Source organism: Dryobates pubescens, chromosome 18 (assembly GCF_014839835.1).
Source record: "Dryobates pubescens isolate bDryPub1 chromosome 18, bDryPub1.pri, whole genome shotgun sequence".
NCBI lineage: Eukaryota > Metazoa > Chordata > Aves > Piciformes > Picidae > Dryobates > Dryobates pubescens.
In genome coordinates this window covers 15,535,316-15,556,655 of record NC_071629.1, presented here as the reverse complement: position 1 = coordinate 15,556,655, position 21,340 = coordinate 15,535,316, and the positions used below count along the sequence as shown (strand labels likewise).

The following is a 21,340-nucleotide window of genomic DNA, read 5'->3' as shown; positions in this document are numbered from 1 at the left end:
TAATGTCCCTTACAACCCAAACCATTCTATGAACGTGTGACCTTCTGAGTATTTGTTTAGTAGCTCCTTCATGGCTTCCTGTCCTCTCACCAGCCTCTGTGGTGAGTAGTTGCTATTTGGAGGTGGTGAGGGTGATTGATATTTCAATCACAGCTCAGGTCTGATGTTTCTTTGGAAACACAGCAAGGAGCAAGGGCTTTTTTTTATTTTTCTCCCATGCTTGGGTTCTCTTCCTGGTCAAGAAGAGAATCTCATGAGCCAAAGATGATGAGCTACCTTCTCCCTTTAACCTGCTCAAAATGAGGAAGCACTGCAGAATGTGTTTGCTGGAAGGGTCTGCTTTTGGCAGGTGAATAGGTTGATGATGAATATATGACATCATTTTTTGGAAGCTCTAATTAAAAAGATTGATAATTAGAGTCAGGAAATTATTTCCTGAAGAGACTCAGCTAACACCAGGAATCCTGTGATTTATCAACTGGTAGGTTTGGGAATGGTGCCAGCATGTGCTGGCATTGCTGAAGAGGACAGGAGGGCAAAAGCTCTGCTTACTCTGGGTCTAGCAGATTCATTTTATTTGCTCTCTGATGGTGATTTGTCAGATGAGACTGATCAGTGGCTCCATTTCTTCTCCAGCTACTGAGAAGCTGCAGCAGGCTTGTGGCTTTTGGTGCTGGAGATGTGTACACTTGTCATCTGGGAAACAGTTTGAAGGGAATAGTGTGTCAGAATATGAGGAGGCTGAGGGGAGACCTCATTGTTCTCTACATCTACCTCAAAGGAGACTGGAGCCAGGTGGGAGTGGGTGTCTTCTCACATGCAAGAAGTGACAGGACAAGAGGAAATGGCCTCAAGTTGAGCCAAAGGAGGTTCAGATTGGGTATTAGGAAAAATTTCTTCACAGAAAGGGTTCTCAGGCACTGGAGCAGACTGCCCAGAGAGGTGGTGTTTAAATACCCTGGTGGTGTTTAAAAGATGTGGTTCTGAGGGACGTAGTTTAGTGGCAGTGGCTGAGCAGAGCAGCAGCCTGTGATTGCAGTAGTAGGACTGTGAGCAGCAGCCTGTGATTGCAGTAGTAGGACTGTGAGCAGCAGCCTGTGATTGCAGTAGTAGGACTGTGAGCAGCAGCCTGTGATTGCAGTAGTAGGACTGTCAGCAGCAGCCTGTGATTGCAGTAGTAGGACTGTGAGCTGCAGCCTGTGATTGCAGTAGTAGGACTGTGAGCTGCAGCCTGTGATTGCAGTAGTAGGACTGTGAGCAGCAGCCTGTGATTGCAGTAGTAGGACTGTGAGCTGCAGCCTGTGAGCTCTGGGCAAGCAGTTGGACTTGATGATCTCAGAGGTGTCTTCCAGCCTCCACAGTTCTATCATTTTATAATCTGAGCAGATAATGGATGGTGGCAGCACATCAGGGTTCAGAAAAACAAGGAAGGAACAGACAAAGTAGCTGCATCTTTAACTGCTGCATTTTCTGTGGGGGAGCTGAGCTTCCTAGCACGTGGGGGAGCAGTGCACATACAGAGCTCTGAGTGTGAGCAGCTCTGTGTTGGCACGTTGCTGCCAAGTGCTACTACGTGGGCACGTTGCCTCTGGAGCCTGGTAGCAGCCTCTCGCTGGCGCTGCAGCTCCCTTCTCCCCGAGTCTAGAAACTGAAACGCGTGCGGCTAAAAATACCCGCGGCCGCCTGCGTCAGCAGCGCTGGGGAAGTGGGGCTCGCTGCAGTCTCTCCCAGCAACGCTGGGAGAGATCCGGGATCGCTGCCCACCCAGCCATGCCAGGGCTGCAGCAGGGTCCCGGCTCTCTGGTGCTGTGCTCTCGGGACACGGCAGAGGCCCCAGCGATTTGATTCGGGGGCAGGGAGCACGGAGCTCCCTGTGAGTTTGGCTGCTGGAAGGTAAAGGTGACCTGAAGCTCAGGAGTGGGAGGTGAGGATTTCCACTCTCCTAAAGCCTGCAACTATTCACCCTTTGTTATCTGGTTTCAGATTCACAGATTGCATCAGGCTGGAAGGGACCCTTAAAGGTTGTCTTGTCTAACCCCTGTGCAGTAAGCAGGGATATCTCCAACTGGGTCTGGCTGCCCAGGGCTGCATCAAATCTGATTTTGAATGTTTTTGAGGATGGGGCCTTAACCACATCCCTGGGCAAACCTGTTCCAGTATCTCACCACTCTCACTGTGAAGAACTTCCTCCTTATGCCCAACCTAAATCTACCCTGTTCCAGTTTCAAACCATTGCCTCTCATCCTGTCACTACAATCCCTTCTAAATCCTTCCCCAGCCCTCCTGTAAGTCCATTTCAGATACCAATATGTCCCTCTGGAGTGACAAGACCTTTGCTGGGGTTAGAGGGACCTCAGGTAAAAGAAAACCAGTGTTGTGCCTCTTTGAGGGATGAAATGCAGAGCCTGGCTGTTTTCTGTGGCTGCCTTTCTCCATGAGCCAGCCTTCAGGGGCTGGGAACACCCGTGGGTGTGTGTGTGTACACACAGACACATACATGTGTGCTGCTCGACCACGTGCATCTGCTGAGAGGAGCCTGCGCTGGCAGCTGCTGTGGGGGCATGAGTGGTGCTCAGCTCTTTTCCTTCCTCCCAGGGGCTGTAACTCCAGGCTAGGGGATGTGAAGAGTTTGATGGAGGAAGGGATGACAATCTGACCTTGCCAAATCTGGCAGGGGAAGCACCCTGCCCTCATACAGAACGGCATCTTTGCCCCCCCAAAATAGAGGGCTAATATGAAGAGGTGAGAATTTGGGTTGATTAGCAAAGCAAAGCTTAATTTTTGAAAGGTGAGTTGCCAGCTAGTCCTCCTCCTCCATTTGCCTCTTCTTCACAAGCTGTTCTGTGCTGGGCTCTGCACCATCTGTAAGGCCAGGCTGAGCTTTGGTGCAAATGCTGCAGCTTGCTTCAAGCAGAATTACATCTGTGAGGGACTGGTCTGAAAGGCTGAGAAGTAGCCCAGATTCTGTGCAAACCCAGTTTTCAGGGACTTTCCCAGGTTTTATTTTCTGCCTGAATTCAAGGAGCTGTTTCTTATCCTGTGGAGCCCAGTGACTGTGAAGCTGGCATTTCCGCAGGGCCAAGCTGCTGAGGTGCTGGTAGCAGCTCTGACCCAGGGAGCTATTGCACTCGGAGTGCTGGTTTGTGCTGGCTGCTGCTCCTGGGAGAGCATTTGGGCTTCACACCCAGCCTGTCTGCCCCCCCTTCTTGTACCACCTCTGAATTTGGCTCTTGGCTTTTAGTTTGTGCCCTTGTTTCTGTAGTATCCAAGCCACGCCGCTTCTCTTGTATCCCAAGAAGAGCCCCGAATAAAGCTTCTAAATATACTTTCTGCTGCCTTTCTCTAAAGAGGAGGTTGAATGAGTCTCTTGCAAACAATTTTGTTTCTTTCATTTCAAAGAACAGCCTCCGCCCCCAGCCTGAGCTAAAGCACAGCATTTATCTTTTGTCATTCCTCTGTGTTTTGTTTTTTTTCCTGTTCCTGTGGATTTTCTCCTGGCAGCTGAGAACGAACAGGCTTCAAAGACCCTGAAGGTGCGCGGGAACTGCCGCAACGGTGGCCGTCGATGGAACCTCTTCAAGCCTGGAGCTGAGAAGCTACAGATCAGTAGGGTAAGGAGTTGTTGGGGAATATGCCTCTGCATGTTGAGCCTCAGAAACTAACCGTGTGCTTTGCTAACAGCTTCCTCAATCTGTGGTTTCTTCAGCCAGAGATGGGCTTTTGAAAAATTATTGTTATGTTGTGGCAGTAAAGTAAATGTGTTATCCTTTATCCCCCCCACCCAGGATTATTTTCCCTTCCATGTATTTCAGAAGCTTTATGGTTTAACAGAGGTGTTGGGCCTCTTGGTTCCTTGGCTGAATGTTCTTTGCAGTTGGAGGGAGCTGTGAAGTTTGAGATTGCCTGTGAATTTGATGATTTAAGTTTAATTCTCCTTCCCTTTTTAACTACGTGGGGTTTGGTGCTGTTGCCAGTGACAAATCCATCTGACTGATGTTTTCCCAAAGTGTTTTGCAAATATAGGCACACTTTACCATGAGTTTTTGGTAAGTGATGCTTCTAGAGGAGGAAGTGAAAGCTGTCCTCAGCCTGTGGATATCTTTCTGTGGCTTCTCTGGGAAAAATGAAGAGAAGATGGCAAAAGTGGTACCACTTGTCTGATATATTTCCCTGCTTGGGTGGAGGGTTGCTTTTCATCCCTGCTGTGCAAGAGCATTTGGAGTCTGGAGACCTTGGTTGTTCCATGGTCTTGTTTTGTGAGTCTGATTTCACTGATACCAACAATTTAAGACTCTGAGTTGTCCAAAACCCAGAAAATTTTCCACCTGGCAACTAACGTGATGTAAGGAGAATTTTCTAGTGACTAGGGCAGAAGAGGTTTAGCTCCTGTTGCTCTTCTGGAGCAGATAAACAATGGATAATCTGGGAGCCAGCAATTTCTCTGCTGGAATCAACAGGGGAGAACTGACCTTCTGTGGTTGTGTCTTTGGCTCTTTTCCTTCCTGTTACTGTCCTCCTTTACCAATCCTTTATTGTATTCCTTTTCCCTCTGATGCCTGATAAACTGCCCTCCTGCACTGGGATTTCCAGGGAGGATCTGGACTCTCTCTCCATTGTAGAAGCAGTGAGTTGGCAGTGATAGACTGTCTTCTCCAGCCTGCCTGTGCTGGGTGTTGTGTTGGCTTCTAGGGGACAGGTGTGGGGATGGACCAGTGGTGTTTCAGTCACTTGTAACTTTCTGTAGTGCCATCTTGCATCACTTCTGTTTTCTGTCCTATTTTTTTGTGGGCTGAGACAGAAGCCAGAGGATGGACAAGGAGTTCAGCCTTCCTTTTCTTTTCCTTCCCTTTGGCCTTTATCTTGCTTCACACACAAGCTGCTTCTCCCAGCTCAGGAAGGCTGTTTGGTTGTGTTGAACATCCAAGCTGTTGGAAGAGAAAACAATCCAAATCCAAGTGAGCTAGAAGCTTCAGCAAACCAAAAACATTGTTCAAGTTTGGGAAGGGTTAGAGAAGAAACTTCTGTTTCTCCAGTGGTGATAACCTAGGAAGGATGTAGAACTGGTAAAGGGACATGAGGTTCTCATGAGTGCAGAGATCTGTGTGTGATGTTTGGCTCAGATACATATGTCAAGACCTGTACTTCACTGGGACAGAGAATTGAGTTTGGTTGCTTATTGAGAAGCCTTCAGAGACTTTTTCAGAGCTGCTATTGAGCAGCTTGTTGCTTAGCTTGAATTACAGCCAAGAGGCAGGTGTGACACCTCTGCTGGGCTTTACAAGTCAGAGGGATCACGTTAAGTGCTGCAAGAGGAGGTTATGTGAATGTGGCTCACAATGGCTGTGCTGGAAAGTTCATCTGTTGCCTGTGCTCCAAGCTGGGTGAAGATCTACAGGTCTGTAAATCACTTCTTTGCCAGGAGGACAATTCTCCTTTGGCAAGATTTATAAATTTGAGGTAAGATTTATGGGCTTGGCTATCTCTTGTTCACTGAGAGCTGACACCAGTCAGGTGGCAGAGCTAGCATGGAAAGGAGGGATTTATGCTCCCAAACCAGAGGTCAGACTTCTGCAGTTGTGCCTGAATTCCATCTTGAATGAGAATGGTGGAGAGTTGCCCAGAGATATGGTTGAGGCCCCATCCCTGGAGACATTCAAGGGCAAACTTGATGGGGCCCTGAGCAACCTGATCTAGTAGGAGATGTCCCTGCATGTTTGCAGGGGGGTTGTACAAGATGACCTTTGAGGCTCCCTTCCAACCCAATGTGTTCTGTGAGAGAGCAAGAGTGGACTGATAAAGCCTCAGGCTTGTCTTAGTGGTGTTGGTGCCTTTTTGGCCCTTGGGAAATGGGGGTGGTTGTGCAGAAAGAGCATTGGTGTCACTACATGTCATGCAAAAAACTGAATGAGAACCTTGTGAACCCTTGGAGGCTGCTTATGCTTTGTGTCATATCCAGGATTTTGACAAAAACATTCCCCTTCCTTTTGGGTAGAGTGACTTAGAAATGGCATCTCTTAACTACCTGCTGGCCCAGTAGTCTGCACTGAGACCTGATCCTAAGCCCAAGGAGGAAGGATCCCCCTTCTCAAGACCACTGTTTGTCACATCTGGTAGCAGTGTCCATAATTTTGCAGCTGGCTGCATCTTAATCCTTGTCTTCAGACATCAGGGATGGCAAGATGCAGTGGCAGCAGTAAGTGTTGATGGGAGGAAGGGAGAGAAGGGCAAGTGTCTGTACCTGTGCGCTATCTCATCTTCATCTTAGGAGTGCATCTGATGCACTGTACTTCCCATTGTACTCAGCACTGCTGAGGCCACACCTTGAGTACTCTGTTCAAGTTTTTTGGGCCCTCACTCTAAGAAGGACATCAAGATGCTGGAGCAGGTCTGGAGAAGGACAATGAAATTGATGAAGGGTCTAAAGCACAAATCTAGTGATGAGCAGCTGAGGGAACTGGGGTTGTTCAGCCTGGGGGAAAGAAGGCTGAGGAGAGACCTTCTGGCTCTCTGCAACTCTGTGAAAGGAGATTGGAGTCAAGCGGTGCTGAAAGGGTTCTCAAACGCTGGGACTGCCTGCCTGGGGAAGTGCCTGAGACCCCATCCCTGGAGATGTTTAAAGATTGCAGAGGTGTGGTGGTGATTTAGCACCAGAGTTGGTAGAGTTAGAGAATGGCTGGACTCAATGGTCTCAGAATTCTTTCTGTTGCAAAACAGCTTTATAATTCTGTGCACAAACCCATATTTTTCTTCCTGCTCCTCTCAGCCATGCCCAAACTGTCCTCTAACAAGTGTCTGCAAGGCTGGGCACAGCCTTCAGAAATGTTCTCTGGAACAGGCAATGTTTGTTAGTTTGAATAAGGAACTGAAGCACTGGAGGAGATGGTACCTGTAGAGCTGTGTAGTGATTAATCTCTTTGTCTTGTAAATTTGAAGCAGGAAAAAAGTGAATAGGGCCAAATTTAGATGCCTTTTAAAAGCTTCCACTATTTGTTTTTCAGGAGTATAGTTTTCAGCCTGGAGAAAACTGAACTGAAACAGTTTATGTGCAAAGCCTTTTGGTTTAGGACTCGGGTCACTTAGAGCCTTTGCTTTTATGGGAGCAGCTTGGCATGGTCATCGGGACCAACTTGCAAAGGACCACAAGGTGCCCCAAGCTGCAGGCAGCTGAAATGCCAAAGAGTAACCTGAAAGTGCCCTCAGCATCTATCATGCGTCCGTGATTTACCCTCAGGCACATCCTGATCCCTGGGGCAATAGGAGAAATGCGTTCTGGTCTGGGAGGTGTTTTATGGTCTGGATGGCAGAAGCAGAGTGGAACATTCACATCCTGTACTGGCTTCATTCTGACTCAGACCACTGGCCTCTGCTGCTCTTTATGAAGGGACTTGTTGCATCTTTTTAGGTGTCTGGTCTAAGTCATCCCAGCTCTGCTGTGGGGATGTATTCCAGCCCAGCCTAACATCAGAACCATCCCCTCCAGGTGTGGAGGCATGTGCGTGTTGGTTCCTTCCACCTTACCTGTGACTAGAGATTTAATTTTAAGCCTCTCACTTAGCAGAGAACTGCAAACCTTGCTTTTATCTGCTGCTTTCCCCACTTCCTGTCCTGGGTATACAAGGTTCTCAAGCCCAAATTTCTATGCTGGAGGAAGCCCCTAATTAGCTAGAATGGAAACTTTGCAAGGGAGCCAGCATCTTTGACAGCCCCCATACTAATAATAGGCAGACTGCTGTGCAAAGGTGCTGAATATTCACAAGAAAAGCACCATCCCAGCCTGTCCTTGCTCCTCTCCAAGTCCTGAGCTATTTTCAGAGGCTGGTGGGGGGTTGACATTGCAATGATGGTGGATCTGCAAGTCCACAGCTCCCCGGGGCTAATTCCCTGCGGGCGTGTTGATGAGGGATAGGGAGTGCAGACAACCAAAAGAAGAGAGCAAAGGGAAAGTTGATTTGGGTTCTCTCTTGCTCTAACTGTGCTGCATTGAACAGGGAATGCTGCTTGATATTCAGCACCAGCTCTCCTGCTTTCTATTTTTAGCTTCTGGCATAATGCTGAATGAGCATTTTGTTGACTGGGGTTATTTTTTTCTGCTTTTCCCTGTTTGAAATGTGTCCTGCACTGTGTTTCTCTAGCTTTGCTACTTGGGGGAGGCAGGGGGTGTGGTGGGGGGTGGAGGATTGCTGCATTCAGCTACGTGAGCTGGGTGTAATCAGCAGTTTTCAGTCCTGTCCATGTGAGCAGGCTGATGGAAAAGCAGAGTCCCGTGGCTTTCCTGCTGCTTAATTAGTTTAAATAGCAGTGTGCTGGTTACGAGGGGTTTATCCATACATGTGGAGGGCTGCCAGGAAAACACATCCTCTTTGGATCTCCCTTCCCTCATTTTAAACCTTCAGTACTTCTGCTGGCAGGGTAGGTCCCATCTGCATATTTCTGGGGGCTTTGTTCTATATCTAAACCTATTACACTGCTCTACTTAGTGCTCTGAAATCTTTATATGGTTTATTCCATTGCTTAGGTGGAGATAATAGTGTTCCAGTTTGTGCCTGTTGCCCCTTGTCCTGTCCCTGGGCACCACTGAGAAGAGTCTGGCCCCATCCTCTTGTCTCCCACCCTTTAGCTCTTGCTGAGCATTGGTCACATCCCCTCTGTGGCTGCTCTTCTCCATGCTCAACAGCCCCAGGGCGCTCAGCCTTTCCTCCTCACAGACAGGCTCCAGGCCCCTCAGCATCTTTGTAGCCTCCACTGGACTCTCCAGTAATTCCTTGTCCCTCTTGAACTGGGAAACCCAGAGCTGGATCTAGTACCCCAGCTGTGGCCTCACTGGGGCAAAGCAGAGGGGGTGAAGAAACTCTTCCATTGCTTTCCTCTGTGAAGCCAGGCTTTTGTAGCTGGTTATGGTTTTTTTGCAAGTTCTGAAGAGCTCTGCCTGTGCAGCATTGCTAAAAATAAATAAATAAAATAGACTTGCTCATTCAAGGAGGAAAAGCAATTCAGTCCATGCTGGCAGACCCTGATGGCCTGTCTCAGAGCCTCATAACTCTCTGATGCTGTTACATGGTCCCATCTGTCTGGGTGAAGCGTGCTCAGCAAGGAGCTATGAGTTAGTGGAGTTTGCAGCCTTTTAAAGATCTAAGGTCTGGTGTGTCCAATGTGATTTAGTTTATGAAGTGGTCAGAGCACAGAGAACATTGAATGAATGTGTTCAGTCTCTGGTGAACTCTAGGTCATCCTTAAACCCATTTGCATCCATTTTGCATGAATGGGTCATGCTTTGAACTTGCTCCTCGGAGACTGTGATGAATATTAGTGCAAAATACACTTTAGGATGCTGAGTAGCAGAAGTGAGCAGCACTTACCAGCACACCATGCCTTATGTTATTTCTAAGCAAGACAAACTAACCAAGGAGTGCTGGAGTTCTGCACAGAGCAGTGCTGGGGGGCATAAACCTGGAGTACTTTGTTACATCATCACTGTCACAGCACTATTGAATCTCATGAAGTTCAACAAGGGCAAGTATAGAGTTCTGCACCTGGAAGGAACAACCTTCTGTACCAGTACAGGGGAAGGGATGTCCTGCTGGAAAGCATCTCCAGAGAGAAGGACTTGGGTGTGCTGGTGGATAACAAGTTCACCATGAGCCAGCAATGTTCCCTCATGGCCGAGAAGACTCTGGAGCCTGAAGAAGAGCAGCCTGAGAGCAGATCTGATCAATGCTCAACAAGGGATAAAGGGTTGGGGGCAAGAGGATGGGGCCAGACTCTTCTCAGTGGTGCCCAGGGACAGGACAAGGGGCAACAGGAACAAACTGGAGCCCAGGAGGTTCCATCTGAACAGGAGGAGAAACTTCTTTGGTGTGAGGGTGCTGGAGCCCTGGAGCAGGCTGCCCAGAGAGGTTGTGGAGCCTCCTTCTCTGGAGAGCTTCCAAACCCAGCTGGCCATTGTGATCCTGGGCAACCTGCTGTGGGTGCTGCTGCTTTAACAGAGGGTTTGGACTGGATGATCTCTTCCAAACCCCACTAACTTGGGATTCCATAGTTTCTCTATTACACCTGGAGACAGCAGGAGTTTAGTGAGTGTGAATCTTTACAGGAAGGAGAAGCTTGAAATGACTAAAACTTGGAGTTGTGGATTTTTGTTCTGGGTAGCACAGGAAAGATTTGAAGTTCTGAACTTGTAAGAGGTGCTCAGAGGTTACATGCAGGCCTGCATTAAGAATCTCAACTTCCAGTTCATGATGGTTTTTATAGTTCAAGTTGGCCTTGGGGTGTTTTGTGTGCAGCTGCAGGTGGTGGGTACCGCATCCTCCGTGGTGTTAAATGTGTGTATGACAGTGACTGTACAAAATCACTTCTTCTGGAGTTCAGATTCAGCTTCTTGTCCTCATCTTAAACATTAGATTGGAATTTCTCCCTATTGCTCTGTAGTTCCACCTTGATTGCTCTGCTCCAGCTTGTTACTCAGCTGTGTCTCTGTGCTCTGCTCTGGGCCATGGTTTGTACAAAAGCAACTTTAATGGAAGCTCGATTTGCGTTGCTAAAACCTTAATGACATTTTGCTTGGCAGCAGCCTGTGCTCTGTGTGGTTTGCCCTTCCCCAGTGCACTATGTTCTCAATAAGCTAAAGTCCGTGGTAGGTGTAGCATGAAAAATCTCTGAGTAAATATTGGAAGAAATGCTTTTGTAGTGCTTCCTAAGCTCTGGCTGTATTTGTGATTCAAGGCCACTGCAGTGTCACCAGTATTTAGCCGAAAAGGAGCTAAATTTGGGAGGGAAAGGCAAAAGCACAGGTCCTACCCTCAAAATCTCTTCTGCAGCTGCTGAGATGTGAATCTGAGTTGCATCTTCCATACAAAAATGCTGCTGAAGCTGATGGTTGCTGGCTGGGTCCATACACACAAAAACTCATCAAGGGATGAAGGGGTCACCATGTGTGTGGGTCCCTGCACTCTGAGATGAGATCTGAAGCGCTTCACTGCATCATCAAACTGACATGGCCAAGGGAAGTTCCGCTTGGGCTGCAGTGTGGAGGTGGGAGGACTGTCCTACTCCTGAGTGCAGTATCATCATGCCTCCAGAGCTCTTCATTTGTTTTTGTTGATGCTCTGGAAAGAAGCTTTGGGACCATTCTCTCTGTTCCTTTCTCAACTTCTAACCTGATACTTGTGTAATGTAGATTTAGTCTGGAGAGTAGGAAGAAGTTCTTTCCAATGAGGATAGTGAGACACTGGAATAGGTTGCCCAGGGAGGTTGTGGATGTGCCTTCCCTGGAAGTGTTCAAGGCCAGGCTGGATGAGGCTTTGAACAACCTAATCTAGTGGAAGGTGTCCCTGACATCTGCAAGTCTGAGGCTTGGAGGGAAGGTGCTCTGTATTTTGCTCTGTTATGAAAGCAAGATGCTGAAGTTTTGTTTAGGTACCACATGTAGGAATAAAGGATCTAATTTTGTCCTGGGTTTTGTCCTGCAGGATTATAGTGCTTTTCATACCTGAATTACACCTGGAACGTTAACCCAAGACTGTGCTTGGAGAATGAGGACTAGAAAATTAACAGGCTGAGAAGCTGCAAGGAGAACTTGGTTATTATATTAGTGAAATCACATGGCCTGTAGTGAGCTCAAGGAAAACTTCATCTCTTAATGGACTGCACAGAATATAGAGAATAATTCCTCTAATAAATCTCTTTCAGCCTCTAATATCTAGGGAAATACATTATCCTGTTGTCTAAAACCCTTGAGAGATCAATCTTACCTGAACAAAAATAGACATTTCACATTGGCTCTGCCTGGTGTGACAGGGTCAGCAGTTGCACGCCTGTGTAACTGGGAAGAAACTGGAGTAACAGCTGGTTGCAGTGCTGCTGCTACCAGTATTAGATGCTGTTTGCCATACCAATACCAAGAGAGACTCTGCAGCATCAGGATCTGTTGCAGTGTCCTTTGAGGTGAGGATCCTGAACCTTCATGAGCTGGCATCAGAGAAACCACTCCTCTGTCAAGGACACAGTGCAGAGCCTATGGCCTTTGGGAGATCACCTTTGGAGGGGTTTTTGGCCACTGCTGTGAACTACTCTTACCCTCGGCAGTTTGACTCGTGCTGAGCTTGGGCACTGATTGCTTCCCAGGTCAAGATCCATTGTCCTGCAAATCTACATGCTACTGAAGTGTCAGTTTCAGTTCTGCTTGTCTGCTACTGTGTTGTGTGGTGGGATCCAGTGTAGGATTTCTCCCCAGTGATGCTATCTATGACTTGGGGAGTGAGAGAAAAGGAAGTGAAAAAATTGGTGCAAACCAGAAAAAGCCTGCTGTAAACCACAGCTGGGATGGGATGCCCAAGAAGCAGATTCCTCCAATAGAGATGAGCCAGTGCTGAATGATTCCCCTTTACACTCCTCACACAAGAACTTACTTATCCACCAGCAGAAGTAACTCCACTGCTGCCCTTTGTGTGACAGGTGCTCCTTAGCTCTCTATCTCTTGACGTGCTTCCAAATTTTAAGTGAGTTCAGCCTTGCCTGGAGAAACAAGCAGGTCCCACTGCAGCCAGGCAGGGATGTGTGACTGTCTTGTAAAGGGGACTTGCTATGCTGTAGGGGTACTTGGTGTCTCTGAGATGTTTAGATGTGGAAGTGGATATGTCAGATCAGCATCAGCATAATGCTGGGGAAGGGACTGAGCTGAATAGTGAGCAGCATGCTGCTAGGCAGTGACAGGGCTGCTTCGGTGCAGCTGTCTGTTGGGCACTTAAATAGGTTGCAGTAAGGTGATACCTTCTAGGAAGTGGAAAAACAAAGGGTGGGGGGGAAAAGGTCAATTAAAGAGTTTCAGGACTTCACTGTAGCAGTGATGCAGTCAGGTTGTTTGGCAGTGATGCCTGTTCCTGGAATTGCAGAGGGCAGTGGTGACAGAGGCTGTCTTGTGGGATTGCCTTTGTCTTCTGAGTGCTGACTCCCAGATGTTGAACTGTGTGGGCTGCTGCTGGCTGGAGCACCTCTGGGAGATCTCCACTGTCTGCAGTATGACAGACCTGGGCTTTGCATTGTGAGGCTTTCACCTCCACAGTGACTTCATGAAATGGTTAATCATAGAGTGGTTTGGGTTGAAGGGACCTTCAAAGGTCGTCTAGTCCAACCTCTCTGTAGTCAGCAGGGATGTCTGCAACTAGAGCAGAGCCCTAAACAACCTGACCTGCAGTGGTGCCAGGGATGGGGCATCTCCCACCTCTCTGGGCAGCCTGGGCTGAGCTCTCACCACCCTCAGTGTCGAGTATTTCTCCCTTCTTTCCAGTCTGAATCTCCTCCTTGTAGTTCAAACCATCACCTCTTGTCACAACAGGCCCTGCTCAAAAGTCTATCCCAAACTTTCTGATGGCCCCTTGAAGTCTTGGAGACCACAGTCTCTATCCTTTCCCTTTACTGTGGTTGGGCTTTATAAGGGATTGACCAGTTTCTGGTCGTGGGTTACCCATCTATCTGTGTGACTCCTGTGGAGCCAGTGAGTATGTGCAGTGAAGTGGCACAAGCTCTTTTAATGCTGGGTGCAGAGGTGGGTAAGGATGGTGGTTGAGGGAGGAAGGCAGTGAAGGGAGTTGTCTTAAGGGTAAACTGAGTATTCATCCTGCCCAAGAGTGAAGCTCTTGCTCAGGCAGAGCCATTCTGAGAGCCAAAGCTTTGGCTAGGAATGAAGTAAAAACCTGAAGCACTGCTACTTCCAAAACAAGGCTGTGATAAAACAAAAGTGGGTGATTTTCCTGACTCAGGTAGCTGGGCAAGGTAGGAGAACATTCAGTCCCACCTCTGCAGCAGTTTGCAATGACAAATTGGCTATAGAATTGAAATTTTGTTCAGCTTTTGCCAGCAGCTGGGGACTGGACAAGAAAAAGCTGTGCTTGGATCTTTTTTACACATGACTTACTTCCCTACATTCTTTATTAGGGCCATGTCTTCCTCTTTTCAGATATCTCACTTTTATTTTTAACACTGGACAAATATCAACTATCCCTCAAGAGAGATCTGTGATTACAGCTCAGTTCTGACAGTTGAGAAGAGTCCAGCGGACATCTTTGCCTCATCTGAAATGCTGCTATTTTGGGCTCTGCCTTTGTTTTTAACCATCAGTGATAAGTTTGTGTTTCCTGTAGGTGATATTTTGGGTTTGACATGAGCTGTTACGAGTCAGGTCTGCAGTGGATCTGGCTGGAGTGGTTGAAACTCCACTGTGCAAAACGGTTGCCTTCCTGTGGGAGGTTTGTTTTGTCTTTTCTGCTTTGAGACCCTTTGTCAAGAGTCAGGGCTGGGCTGGCCACCAAATGAGTGCCAGGGGCTCCCCAGAAACCTCTCTGCTTCCCAAAGGGAAAAGAAAGGGAAGAAAGACAGATGGGGTGGGAAAAACTAAACCAGCTGGGAGAAAAAGAAGAACGATCCAATGAAACAGAGGAATAAACCAACATGGAACCCAACCCCTGATGGCAATGACATCACCATTGGCACCACTGGGGCTGGGGGCAGGCACTGGGCAAGTCCCACCCTTGGACTCAGCAGCAGATGGGAACCAGGAGCTGAATTCTGGAGCTGGGTTCAGGAACACAGGGATCAGGATGGAAGGTTGAAGGGGCAGAGTCTTCCTGGGACGCTGGCCAGGGAAGAAGAGGCTTGACCCTGGTGATCCCTCAGTTGTCTCCTGAAGATTCCCCCCATGGGTTGGAGTCCCTTGTTGGGTAGTTGAGGGTCACCTGTTCTGTCTGCTCTTCCTTACAGGTGCCCCCTCTGCCTTTCTGGCCCCAAGGTGGGCCAGTGCCCTTGGTGTGCCCAGAAGCGAAGCCAAGGCAGAGTCTTTCTGCAGCCCAGCCCCTTGCAGGAGCATTTCCCCTCAATTTCTTCCTGCTAGTAGCAGTGCCTGGCTTTGCAAACCTGCCCTGAACTTCAGAAAGTGCCTCACTGAGCAGAGCCTGAGCTGGGAAGTCCCATCTTGAACACAATCAGTGCTGGTCCTAGCTCAGACCAGGACATGACACTTTCTCACCCCAAGCAGAGCAGAATTTAGTCCTCACGTCCCAGCTGGAATTTACATCTTGCTGAAGCATTTATTAAGTGCTTCTTCAGAAAGGCTTTGTTTTTCCCTCCTTTTTGTTTTTGGCTTGGAGGTAAATCAGAGTGAACTTTACAGACACTTTTTTGGGGAATCAGGCATTTTCCAGCTATTATTTTGCAGACTATTAGAGCGGCAGATCATGAGGTGGGACACTCAGTTATGCAAACAAAGCCACGTCACTCCTGGCCAAAAATAGCTTCAGTCCGTGTGCATTAAGGTGGAAACGATGGCCTTTGGTGTACACACAGCAAACAGCCAGGGGAGAGTGGGGGGAGGTGAGAGGGGAGGCTGCAGCTTTTTGGTTAGAGCTTCTCAGGAGGTGTTCTGCAAAGTGGGTTTTCCAGAGAGGGCTGAGTGTTGCTGCTCATAATTTTGGTGGGATGAGGGTCACTGACTTAAACAAGGGGACTGGGATTATGAGAGGGGGCACTCTGCTCCCAGAGGTGTTCATTTTTAGCATCCAGAGGGTGAAAAAAATACTGGAAAATGGTTAAAAAGATATTTTCTTTCTTTTTCTTCCTCTCCACAGTTGCTTTCTAGCACAATCTCTGTGGTCTTGTGTTATGCTTAGCCTGGTGGTTCCTTACTGGGCTAAGATGGTTTCACATCTCATTGCAGAGTTGTTTTGTTTGCTGCCTTGGCTTAAGTCTTCATCTGTTTTCATTTCATCCAGCACTTCAATGCCCTAAATAATTTGGAGATCACCCTACTAGGTATTTGATGTGTGCTTGTGGACCTGCTGCCTATTAAGTTTAGTGGGTGTTTGCAGCAGGGATGTGGTCCAGCTTCCTTTAATATATTGCAGGTTACTCACCACCAGGCTTAAAATAACCTTTTTTCTTATCTGCTGTAGTATCACTCCACTGAGATCCCTTTGCACTGCTGTGTATCATTGCAGTTTATCTTGCTCATAGGAGATCCTGTAGAGTTTCTGGCCTAAGACAGAGTTTGGGCTAAACAGAGGGGATAAAGTAGGAGCTCAAGTATGGAAGGTGCATCTTGCAGGTGTGCAGATGGAGTCTCCATTGGATTGAAGCCTCCTTAGCCTGAAGAAGAGGAGGCTGAGACAAGACTTTGTTGCTTTCTACAGCTACCTAAAAGGAGGATGGAGTGAGGCGAGTGTTGGCCTCTTCTCCCAAGTAGTTGACGAGAGGTAATGGCTTCATGCTGTGCCGCGGAGGTTTAAGTTGGATATTAGGAACAATTTCTTCCCTGCAAGAGCGGTCAGGCATTGGAACAGGCTGCCCAGGGAAGTGGTGGAGTCACTAACTCTGGAGGGGTTCAGGAAATGTGTGGATGTGGCACTTTGGGACGTGGTTTAGTGGCCGTGGGGTCTTAGGTTGGTGTCTGGACTTGATGGTTTTGGAGGTCTTTTCCAGCTGAAACAATTCTAGGATTCAGATGCTTTGCCTCTTCCAAATCAGAGTGTTTTCCAGACAGGATTCCTGCGTTCAGGTTGTGCCAGCTGCACGTTGCTGTGTTGCAGAAGAGCTGACCACATCCCAGCATCAGCATGAGCATGCAGAAAGGGGAGATTAGTGCTGATTTATTGGCCTGTCAATTAAAGAAGAGCATGAGGATTCTCACTGCATGGCTGAGAGGTTAAGTATTGTGGTGACAGCAAAAGCTCAGCTTTCTTAAGGGAACTGCTCAGTTTCTATACATTTATGTTTAATTAAAACATTCATGCATCCTGCACTCTTCAACATCAATGCTGAGATGCACTTGGAACCACTGTCAGGGGAATACATTGTTATGGCATCCTCTTTCCACATCTATTAGCAGGAAGAGGATAATTGAGGAAATCTCACAGATTTAATTGGGGACTGAGGGCAGGAGCAGGGAGGGAGAGAAGCACAACAGAGAAGTAGGTCAGAAGTTTGGCTCTGGGTAACTCTTGCTTGACACTGAGCAATTGAGCCGAGTGGCTCTGGTGCAAGCAGCTGTTAGGGCTGCTGGAATTTTGGGGTTAACCAGGAAATTGGTGGTGGTGTGAAAGGAGCTGCCTGCTGTGTAGCTTATATAATGTGCCATGTATAGGCTGGTGAAGGTCTAGCCATCTCCATGGTGTGGAGCATGGAGTTGCAAGGGTTGGTGGTGATCCTTTGTGGCTCTGTACAGGTTAGGTGAGGAAAGTGGGGTGGCTCAGGGCAGTTCAGCCAGGTTTGGGGCAAGCTTTGTGCGGTGTGAAGCTCTAGCCAGGAAGGCAAGTGTCCTGCAGCTGCCTGTGACATGCTGGAGAGCAGCATCCATGCAGGGATCAGCTCAGGGCTCTGTGGGGAATTTGTACTCCTTTTGCACTCTCCACTTGTGCCACAGAACTATGGCTCTTGAGCTGGCAGCAGAGCCTCTGAAGTAGGGCCGGGATCTTCTTCCAGTTCTGATTTCATACCTTGCTCTTTGCCTGCTGTGGCTGTGACACGTGGCTCTGTTCTGCAGATCTGCATGAGGCACTGGAGCTCTGATGACGCTGCTGCTGTCTGCTCAGATCCACAAACCTGCTGTGCTCAACTCTGGGTGCACAGTGCAGCTGCCTCAGCAGCCCACAGTCCAAAGCCTCCTGAAGCCTCAGGGTTTTAGTCAAGGCGATAAAGATGTGCAGTTTCTCTTTGGGATGCTGCTCTGTCTTGTGGAACCTTCAGTCTAGTGGCTCCTTCCTCGGTTTTTGGACTTAAAGGTCCCACTTGTGGTGCAAGGTTTGGGACTGTATTTTGAACTTTCTGTTCTGTGCTTGAGCAGTCCCTAAGGTCCAGAGGAGGCCACAACAATGATGAGGGCTGAAACAAACCTCTCAGCTGTGAGGACAGGCTGAGAGAATTGGGGTTGTTCAGCCTGAGAATAGAAGGAGTCTTCAAGGAGACTTTTCAGTACATAAAAGGGCTGATAAAGAAATATGGGGACAGACCTGAAATGGTTCTAGAGATGCTTGCCCAGAGAGGTGGGAGATGCCCCAGGGTCAGGATCTCACCACCCTCAGTGTCAAATATTTCTCCCTTCTCTCCACTCTGAATCTCTCTCTTTTAGTTCAAAGCATCACCCCTTTTCCTGTCAAGGGGTACTCACTGCATTATGTGCCTTGGGATTTTTTTTACCACTTGGAGGAAGAGCAGCAGCAGCACTGTTGCACTGGGGGAAGCCCAGTGGAGTTAGTGTGCAGCACAGACTCTGGGTTTGCTGGGGTTCCCATGCCCAGGGATGGTCAGGATCAGTGAGCAGACAGAGGCAGCTGAAGGGTGGCCTGTGGAGTTTTCCAGTACTTGAAGAGGAGATGGACACTGAGGAGAGGATGGAAACCTCAAAGCTGGGCTGCAGAGTGTGCATTTTGCTTCTTGTCTCCCAAACCTGGAGCTGGGCAAAATCCATGGTTGGTGCCTTTCCCTGCCTATCCCATTGCCACAAGCCCCATGCTTTAGCTCCAAGCTGGGAGCAGAACAGCTCGAGCCAGAGATGCCTGTGGTGTGTTTGGTGTTGAATACAGCTGGTGGCCCTGGGTCAGAAGGGAGTCTGTCATTCCAAGCTTGTGCAAACAGTAAGAAGCAGTTTGCCCTGAAGAGCCCACAATGCAAACACAGACATGCACTTTCTAATAGGCAAAGCAAAAGTAGAGAAGGGCTTTAATTGCAAATCCTACTGTTGAATATTTTTACTGGGTTTCCCCACAGCTTCTTCCACCAGCGATGCCAACCTGAAGCATCAACAAACACAGTTCTGGCTTAGAAACAGATTCAATTAAGAAATGCAAACACATAGAAGAGGATGGGGGTTGTTTGCCTCTGTTTTTTGAGCCTTGAGGGAGCCTCTTCTCAAGTTTTTTTTTTATCTAGTCACAGAGCAGAAACCTTTTCAGCTCCTATTTGAAAAACAACAAATGATTCTCGTGCTAGCAGCAGGTGACAGTGTGTTTCTCAGGCTGGAACATGGGGCAAACCCCTGCCTGCCACTTGGGGCTTTCACTGGCAGCCCTTCCAGCCAAGGCTTTTGGGTTTCATTCCTCACTTCTGCTTTCTAGGATTCTCTTCCCATCGAATTGCTGCACTATGGGTGCTGCTGTGCTGGTTAACCTGGATATTTGCTCTGGGATGAGTCTCTATTGTTTTTTTCCCCAGCCCACTGGGACTGGAGCTGCGTTGGCTTGTGCTGGAACAGAACGTACGAGAACTCCAGTCCTCAAGGATGTGGCTTTGTGTACCACAGTGGCTGATGTCAGAGGAGGGAAAAGGTCTTGTTTTCTCCGGAAATCTTTATTCTTAATGTGCATTGGAGAGAGAGAGAGAAAGAGGGAGGGAGGCAAAGAAGTGTGTTCTGCTAACCCTAAGTTAAGAAGCTTGTTCAATTTTTAAACAGTTACATAAAGCCATCAAAGCCTGACAGGAGAGAGATGCGAGTTTGTGCACAAGAGAAAGGGAACAAGGAGCGGAAATGCAGTGTTAAAGTTAATTCCCCCAGGTCTCAACCTAAAACAGCCACAACTCGTGGATGAACCCACTCCTGCTCTCTTTTTTTGTTTCCTTTCTCATTTTTCCCCCCTTCTTAACAAAGGTCTTCATGTCTCTGAAATCCTGGCTAAGTGTGAATGCTTCTTACTCAACACTCTGGTGCTTTTAGCACACCAGCTTGGGGTCCAAATAAGCATTTCTGTGCTACCCGTGGGGAAACAACTTTGTGGACATAAGCACTGGGAATAGAGCTTGTCTGAAACACAGTCAGGGATGCTGGACTCCATGTTCCTGCTCCTCAGCACCTACATCTGTCTGAGATTCCCTGCAAATGTTAACTTTAAGTGACAGGTGCTGCACTTGGGTCACAGCAACCCCATGAATGCTTCAGGCTTGGAGCAGAGTGGCTGGAAACTGCACAGTGGAAAAGGACCTGGGAGTGCTGGTTGACAGCTGGCTGAAGATGAGTCAGTGGCGTGCCCAGGTGGCTAAAAAGGCTGCCAGCATTCCCCACCCTGGATCAGTAATGGTGTGACCAACAGGACCTGGGAAGTGATCATGCCCCTCTGCTAGCCACTGGTGAGGCCACATCTTGAATCCTGGGGTCAGTTTTGGGCTCCTCACTCAAAGGAGGACGTTGAGGGGTTGGACTGTGTCCAGAGAAGGGCAAAAAACTGATGAAAAGTCTGGAGAAGAGATCTGGTGAGAAGCAGCTGAGGGAAGTGAGGTTGTTCAGCCTGGAGAAAAAAAGACTGATTGGAGACCTTCTGGATCTCTCCAGCTCCCTGAAAAGAGATTGGAGTAGGGGGTCAGTCTCTTCTCTCTAGTACCAGGTGATAGAATGAGAGGAAATGGCCTGGAATTGTGCCAGGGGAGGGTTAGGCTGGATATTGTGAAAAATGTCTTTGCTGTGAGAGTGGTCAGGCACTGGAACAGGCTGCCCAGGGAGGTGGAGGAGTCACCATTGCTGGAGGTGTTCAAGAAGCATGTGGATGTGGCACTTGGGGACGTGGTTCAATGGCCATGGTGGTGTTAGTTTGACAGTTGGACTTGATGGCTTTGAAGGTCTTTTCCAAGCAAAACAATGTTAGGATTCTATGGTCTGGAGTACTCAGTGCTCGTTGGTGAGGAGCAAGTGCTGCCTTGGCCCATGCATCAAAGCCAGCCAAGCCTACCCAAAAAGTCTGCCAGTTCCTGATGGTGTCTTTTCCTCAGTGCAAGAAGAAGTTGGAAGCTTAGCACAGTGAGCTTGATATCAGGCTTCCAAGGCTCACAGTAACTGCTGGTGAGAAGAAATTTGGGTCCCATTCACAAGTGTCGGGTTGTCTCTTCCAAAACGAGGAAGCAGGGGTAACCTGCAGGGATAGCATTGGGGTCATGCTGTGCTGTATGAGCCTCACAGTCAAAAATGTCCCTGTCTGTGAAGGAGCACAATCCACAGCCATCAGACTAAGTGTGGGTGCTGTCTCCTCTCTAAGCTTTGTTGGCGCAGGGGCCACGTCTCTCTTTGGTACTGTGCTGTCAGTGGACCTGTGCTGATTGGTCAGAGGGGCCTGGGCATCTGATCTCCACAGCTTCCACCACAGCTGTGTAAGGTACTGGAGAATTCAGTTCATGATAGGATGGGAGTATGAGCTTCTTAGGAGCTCGGTGTTGGGAATTCATCTGCTGTCTTTGAGGGTTCTGTAACGCAGTTGTGGAGCTCAGACCTGGGTTTGACCTCAGGTCTGCTGGTTGTTTTTTCTTGGTCAGTTGCTTGACCTTGACACTGATGGTCAGAGGTTGGTTCACTTTGCCTGCAGTCTTTGGGGTCAGTTTC

General features: G+C 48.3%; 1 protein-coding gene across 4 annotated transcripts in view; it reads left to right on the top strand.

Annotated features, from left to right (window-relative positions):
- Positions 1 to 21,340, top strand: part of ARHGEF9 (Cdc42 guanine nucleotide exchange factor 9) — a 213,904-nt gene that overhangs the window by 10,686 nt on the left and 181,878 nt on the right. For all 4 annotated transcript variants that reach the window (XM_054169346.1, XM_009900378.2, XM_054169345.1 and 1 more), the window contains exon 3: positions 3,502 to 3,611. In XM_054169346.1, the coding sequence (XP_054025321.1) occupies positions 3,502 to 3,611 (110 nt within the window). The remainder of the gene's footprint in view (positions 1 to 3,501; positions 3,612 to 21,340) is intronic.